The sequence below is a fragment of the Mandrillus leucophaeus genome, unplaced genomic scaffold (genome assembly GCF_000951045.1).
Source record: "Mandrillus leucophaeus isolate KB7577 unplaced genomic scaffold, Mleu.le_1.0 Scaffold87, whole genome shotgun sequence".
Taxonomy (NCBI): Eukaryota; Metazoa; Chordata; class Mammalia; order Primates; family Cercopithecidae; genus Mandrillus; species Mandrillus leucophaeus.
Genome location: NW_012109474.1, coordinates 3,948,041 through 3,954,583, shown reverse-complemented (window position 1 = coordinate 3,954,583; position 6,543 = coordinate 3,948,041). Strand labels below are relative to the sequence as shown.

Genomic DNA, 6,543 nt, shown 5'->3' with positions numbered 1-6,543 from the left:
TGTAGATGTGTACTAGGTCAGTCCTGAAATGTCTGTAGATGTGTACTACGTCAGTCCTGAAATGTCTGTAGATGTGTACTAGATGTTTGCAGATATGCTTTGCTAATTATGTCAAGTGCTATTGAGAGTTTGAGTAACGTGACTACTGAGAACTGACCCTTGGAATTAGCCATATGGCAGGGTAGGGGTGAGGGGACATTAGCCTGATTGCAGAGGGTTCAAGAGGCAATGGGAGGAGACAAATGGGAGAAAACAAGTATAGAAGTCTTTCAAGGCATTTGGCTACAAAGGAGAGCAGAAAAATGGGAAAGAGCTGGAAAAGAAGGGGTAAAGGGAGCTCTTTGAGGAGTAATGGCACTCCTTTCCCTGTGAAACGGATCCCTGTTCCCAGGTCACATCAACACTGATCAAGTCTTTCTTTCTTTCAACTTCTGTCACGCCCATAGTTGCTCTAGAGCCACTCCCCGTAATCTCCTAAACCTACCTTACCACCAGCCTGCATTATCTTTATTGCCCTCTTTCTCCATCAATTTATTCATTATGTAGACCAAATGAGCACATTTCCAACAAAACTCAGGCATTTTTAGTAGGAGAATGAAGGGGTAAAATTGAGCAGGCAATCGCGGGATTTTCTTTAGAGGGAGGGATTGGGGTTGGGATTGGGTATGACTCTAAACACTCCCAAATTAATACATTTTTGACCCATCACCCAGGTCTCTTGGAAACTGAGGTTCCAGAAGCGGGAGCCCCTGAAGAATGTGCTTTTCATCTTGGCAGAAAGAGCTCGGGACCCCAATGCTAAAAAGCGTCACATGGCAATGAGAGGCCTGCGAACCATGGCCCGTGAAGCCCCTGACAAGGTAGGGAAGGAGAGTGGGGCTCAGCCAGCCCCCCAAGCCTCTCCAACCCTCTTGGTGTGGAGACTCCAGGGCTGGAGTATGGTCTCTGAGGTATTAGTTATCTATTACCCCGGAACAAACCACCGCACACACTTAGCAGCTTACAGGAACACATGTTGATTATCTCGGTTTTCGCTGGTCAGGAGTCCAGGTGTAGCTCAGCTGGGTCCTCTGCTCAGGATCTCACCAGGCTGCAATCAAGTGTCTGCCAGACTGCATTCCTTCCTGAAGCTCAGGGTTCGCTTACATAGTTGTTGGCAGAATTCAGTTACTTCCCGTTGCGGGACAGAGGTTTCTGTTTTTTTGACTGCTGTATGCTGGGGGCCACTTTCAATGCCTAGAAGCCACTCTCTCACAGCATTATGTAGACCAAATGAGATGTTCGTAGATGTGCACTAGATCTTTGTTTGTAGATGTGTACTAGATGTTTGTAGATGTGTAGATGTGTACTCGCTTCCTCCAGGCCAGCAGGAGGGTGTTGCCTCCTCCTGTCTGCTAAGATAGAGTGTTATGGGCTGGGCTGCGGTGCCTCACGCCTGCAGTCCCAGCACTTTGAGAGGCCAAGGCGGGCGGACCACTTGAGGTCAGGAGTTCAAGACCAGCCTGGCCAACATGATGAAACCCCATCTCTTTTGTATTTTTGTAAAAATACAAAAAATTAGCCAGGCATGCCTGCAATCTCAGCTACTCGGGAGGCTGAGGTATGAGCAGAGATCACCCCAGGCACTCCAGCCTGAGCAACAGAGCGAGACTCCATTTCAAAAAAAAAAAAAAAAAAGAGTCTTATGCAATATAAAGTCACGTCTGTAGTCTGGAAGCGAGTCACAGGTTCCTTCTGCACTCAAGCGGAGGAGACTCATTCAAGGTGTCACTCATTCAGGGTCGTCTTAGGCTCATGTCACCTCAGCAATATCAGTTGTGGGAGACAGAGCTACAGGAAAGATAAACTCACAGCTGTTACCCTTCCTGATAAATTTAAGTGATTTTTTTCTAGTAATGTATGTTTGTTTCATAAAAGATGTTTTTTCCACCTCCTCCTTTACCATCTGCCAACTTCAGTGCTCATTTTGTCTCCTCCCCACTATACGGGTACCTAGTTCTCCCCAGGCCCTGAGATCACCCAGGTCTGCCGCCCTATTTGAAGACCCCTACCCAGCTTCACCCACTCACATGCCACACTCCAGATCACTCTTTCTGTTTTCCTTCCTAGGCTGAATTGGGCTCTTGGGTTGGGTTAATGGAGTTTTTCTATTTTAATGAGAGTTGTGCAGATCTTGAGAAAAAGCCTTGGTCTCTTAATTCAAGTCCTAGGTTATTAGTAGCCTAGATGTGGGGTTGCTTTTCAACCCATGGGGAGCAATTCCTGTGCTATTAATGCTTTCAAACATTGGTGACAGGTGAGAAAGCATAAGAAAATTGTCCTCGACCTGCTGGTGTACGGATTGTATGACCCTGTGAGTTTGGAAGTCATCCATGAGAGTATGAAGACTCTGACCGTCGTTCTGGGCAAGATCCAGGGGAAAGGTTTGGGTTCCTTCTTCATAGACATCACACTTCAGACCAGGACTTTATTAGATGATGTAAGTAAATTAGAAAAATTCTGCTTTATTGAAATCAAAGTGGGATTAGAAATGTGACTGTGGGGCCGGGTGCGGTGGCTCACGCCTGTAATCCCAACACTTTGGAGGCCAAGGTGGGTGGATCGCGAGGTCAGGAGACAGAGACCACCCTGGCCAACATGGCGAAACCCTGTCTTTACTAAAATACAAACAACTAGCTGGGCCTGGTGGTACACGCCTGTAGTCCCAGCTACTCAGGAGGCTGAGGCAGGAGCATCACTTGAACTTGGGAGGCAGAGGTTGCAGTGAGCCGAGATCGCACCACTGCACTGCGGCCTGGCAATACAGCAAGATTCCATCTCAAAAAAAAAAAGACATGTGAGCTGTGGATGGTTTGTTGCTGTGGAAACAAGGTCTCTATTATTCACTTATTTATTAACACATCTTGTTGAGAGGCTAGTGCTGTGCTAGGGTTGGGAGGACATATAAAGATGCATAGAATTTTATCTCTACCCCTCAAGGGTTTTTTTTGTTTGTTTGAGACAGGGTCTCATTCTGTCGCCCATGCTGGAGTGCCATGGCGTGATCTCGGCTCACTGCAACCTCTGCCTTTTGGGGTCAAGTGATCTCCCACCTTAGCCTCCCAAGTAACTGGGACTATAGGCACATGCCACCACGCCTGGCTAATTTTTGTATTTTTGGTAAAGATGGGTTTTCACTATATTGCCCAGGCTAGTCTCAAACTCCTGGGCTCTAGTGACCTACCTGCCTTGGCCTCCCAAAGTGTTGGGATAACAGGTGTGAGCCACTGCGCCTGGCGAGTATTCATCTTAACAGAGAAGTGGGTATATGTACACTGATGATGATGTACACTGATTGACTAACATGTAGTCAATGCTCTCTTATAAATGTGGCAATAGCAATGATTAGCATTTAGTGAGCCCTCACTGTGTGCCAGGCACAGTGCTAGGCAGTTTACATGAATCATCTCATATAATCATCACAATAACCCTGTGAGATGGGCACTGAAATTGTCTTCACTTTGTAGACAAGGAAACCAAGGCACAGAAAGGTTAGAACTTGCCCAAGTTCACAGAGCGAGGAAGTAGCCATGTCGCCAGCTCCTCTGACTATAGGGCTGCACTCTTAACTCTCAGATGACAAGTCAGGCTAAGCAAAAAGTGCACCGGCACATTGTTCAGTCCGAAACTGAGAAGTGTCAGAGACCCTGACTGCAAGCTAACAAGTTAGCCTGCCAGTTATTCTGTCCCTGAAAGACAAGACCTACAGAACAGCGAACAGACCTTTTATTTACTCCCAGAGAGATTTGCAGCATGTCCCCAAGCCCTAATTCTCTCTGGAGCCACATGGCGAGAGCCAGATGTGTCAGCAGCACAGGAGGGGAGAAGAGGCCTTGACCTTATGTAACTTGGAGCTCATATAGGAGCTGGGCACCTGTGTCCCACCTGCTCCAGAGACACAGCGGGATTTTTGCTCTTGAATGTAAGCCAGTTCTCTCTGGGGAGGGAGCGAGGAAAGGTCCCTACTTACCACACTGGAGTGTAAGCAGATGTCTCTGGGGAAATGGCTCTAAATCTCTTGGAGGTGCCATCTGAACTTCCAGAACGTGTTTGTCGTTCAACCACTTTTTTTTTTTTTTTGAGACAGGATCTCGCTCTATTGCCCAGGCTGGAGTGCAGTGGCCTAGGAACACAGCTCACTGCAGCCTCAACCTCCCAGGCTCAAGCGATTCTCCCACCTCAGCCTCCTGAGTGGCTGGGACCACAAGTGCATGCCACTGTGCCTGGCTGATTTTTGTAGTTTTTGTAGAGATGGGGTCTCACTATATTGCCCAGGCTGGTCTCTAACTGGGCTTAAGCAATTCTCCTGTCTCAGCCTCCCAAAGGGCTGGGATTTCAGAAATGAGACATGTGCCTGGCCTTCAGCCATTTTTAAAAACCCTAGTTGCCTGGAATTTTTGAGCAGAAATCCCTGGCCACGTAGAAACACAGAAATTCTTATGCAGAGCTGTTTGCTGACAGTTTATATCTCGATTACAGATAGCACTCTTCACTATCTGAGGCCCTTCCCTAGGAGGACGGGCATCTGTTTTACATGTCTATACATCTTATAGCATTAGGGTATGGCTTTGGACGGGTACATTCTCCATTAAAGTTAAACACACACGCACACACACACACACACACACACATGCACACACACACCCTCACTGATAGAGCAGTGAAGATAATACAACCCTAAGCCAGGCATGGTGGTGTGTGCCTGTAATCCCAGCTACTCAGGAGGCTGAGGCAGGAGGGTCACTTGAGCCCAGGAGTTGGAGGCCAGCCTGGGCAATGTAGCAGGATGCTGTGTCTAAAAAGAATAAAATAAAATGCAATCCTAAGGCAATTTCGGTATGCATCATGTGCTAAATTTTTAAAATATACTTCACGATACCATTAGTGGTTCTCAGTCTTGTTGGGTCTCTGTGACCCCCAGTTCTTGGTGCTCCTTCCCCCCCTGTGAAGGCCCACCCCAGCCCTCCTCCCTCTGGTTTACCTGGAGGAGGGCTTAGACTACAAAACCTGTGCACCAGAAGTCAGGTGTTTGGGTTACTATACTGGCTCTGTTACCTGACAGTGTGATTTTGGGCAAGTTCCTTAAGTGCCTTGGGCCTTGTTCTCCTCACCTGGAAAGGTAATACTTGGACCAAACAGCTCACCTTGGAAAGAAAGAGAGGGTGGAGTCCACTGAAATGCACTCAGGGACAAACCAACCAATCAGACTGGAATCAGGGAGAGGTGGGAGGGTGTTGGGGAAGAAACATGATTATTATATCCACTGCAGATAGGAGAAACTCAGACCAAAAGCAAAGAGAAGAGACTTGGCAAAAATGCTGGAGTAATAAACAGGGAACTGGTTGAATGAATTTTGGTGCAGAAAAGAAAAAGAGAAAGAAGAAAAGAAAAAGAAAAATGAAAACTCCTTTGTGTATTGACATAGAAAGAGCTCTCAGACTGATGAACACTCAAGGTGCATAACAACAGTGGCGTGTGCTTCCATTGACGTAGAAAAGAGGGAAAGGATCACATGATATACATCTTTCTTCTTTATTTTCGGGAGAGATGTACACAAAACATAACTTTATTAGCTTGTGGGGAGGAAAATTTGGTGGCCAATGGAGAGGAGTAGGAAGTAGATCTACTTGTTCTATAAAACTTTTTGGTTATTTTGAATTTTGGGAACTTTATAAATGTATTCTATCTCCAAAACACGAAATAATGAACAAAAAATCTGGGAATGTGGGAGTAGCACTAGTGATTTCCCAGGCTAGCCCTCTCATCTGCTGGAAAAGAGGTTCATTGAAGCCTTTGGGCCCTCTTCAAGCCATCCCCACCCACCCAGTTAAGTGCTTTAGACCAGATCTCACCGCCCACCCTGTAATGTACAGCCAAGATTGACGGCTGTGATGTGTTCTGATTGACGGTTGTGATGTGTTCAGATGCAATTGCTTTTTGATAATGATCTGGCTTTCTTATTGTTTTGTCGACGGGGACCACAGGAGAATGACAGTCTGAGATACTCGGCCTTTGTTTTGTTTGGGCAATTGGCTGCCTTTGCTGGGAGGAAATGGAAAAAATTTTTCACCGGTCAGGTTAAGCAGACACGAGATTCCCTCCTGATCCATTTACAGGACAGAAACCCCCAGGTTGCCAAGGTAAGACCTTGACTCTGCAACCAACAGAGTGACATCTCCATGCTATTCATAAAGGGAGTTGCGAGTTGAGACGCCAGACCCTGGGGTTCCTGCTAGCACTGCTGTAGATACGTAGCAGCATTTCTTTATGCATCCTAGACAAGGTGCCTCTTCAGTGTGTAATCTCTCTTTGAGCAAGAGTGTTATTTTCCATCTGCCCCATCTGCCCAAGCCCAGTACCTGTCAATGCTAGATAAGCTCAGGGTAATGGGGTTGGGGGCAGAGAGGCACAGATTTAATCAATGGTGCAGCAGCCCACATAATGAGGATATTTATTCATGCCCAATTAGCTTTTGTCATTGTGCTTGGTATAGATTTCCCACCT

The 6,543-nt window shown here is 46.7% G+C and overlaps 1 protein-coding gene across 5 annotated transcripts in view; it reads left to right on the top strand.

Moving 5' to 3' along the window:
- Positions 1-6,543, top strand: part of MRO (maestro) — a 28,097-nt gene that overhangs the window by 19,421 nt on the left and 2,133 nt on the right. For 3 of the 5 annotated variants that reach the window (XM_011969042.1, XM_011969045.1, XM_011969043.1), the window contains 3 exons: positions 714-860; positions 2,297-2,479; positions 6,024-6,179. In XM_011969042.1, the coding sequence (XP_011824432.1) occupies positions 714-860; positions 2,297-2,479; positions 6,024-6,179 (486 nt within the window). The remainder of the gene's footprint in view (positions 1-713; positions 861-2,296; positions 2,480-6,023; positions 6,180-6,543) is intronic. The other 2 variants (XM_011969047.1, XM_011969046.1) reach the window with 1 other exon arrangement.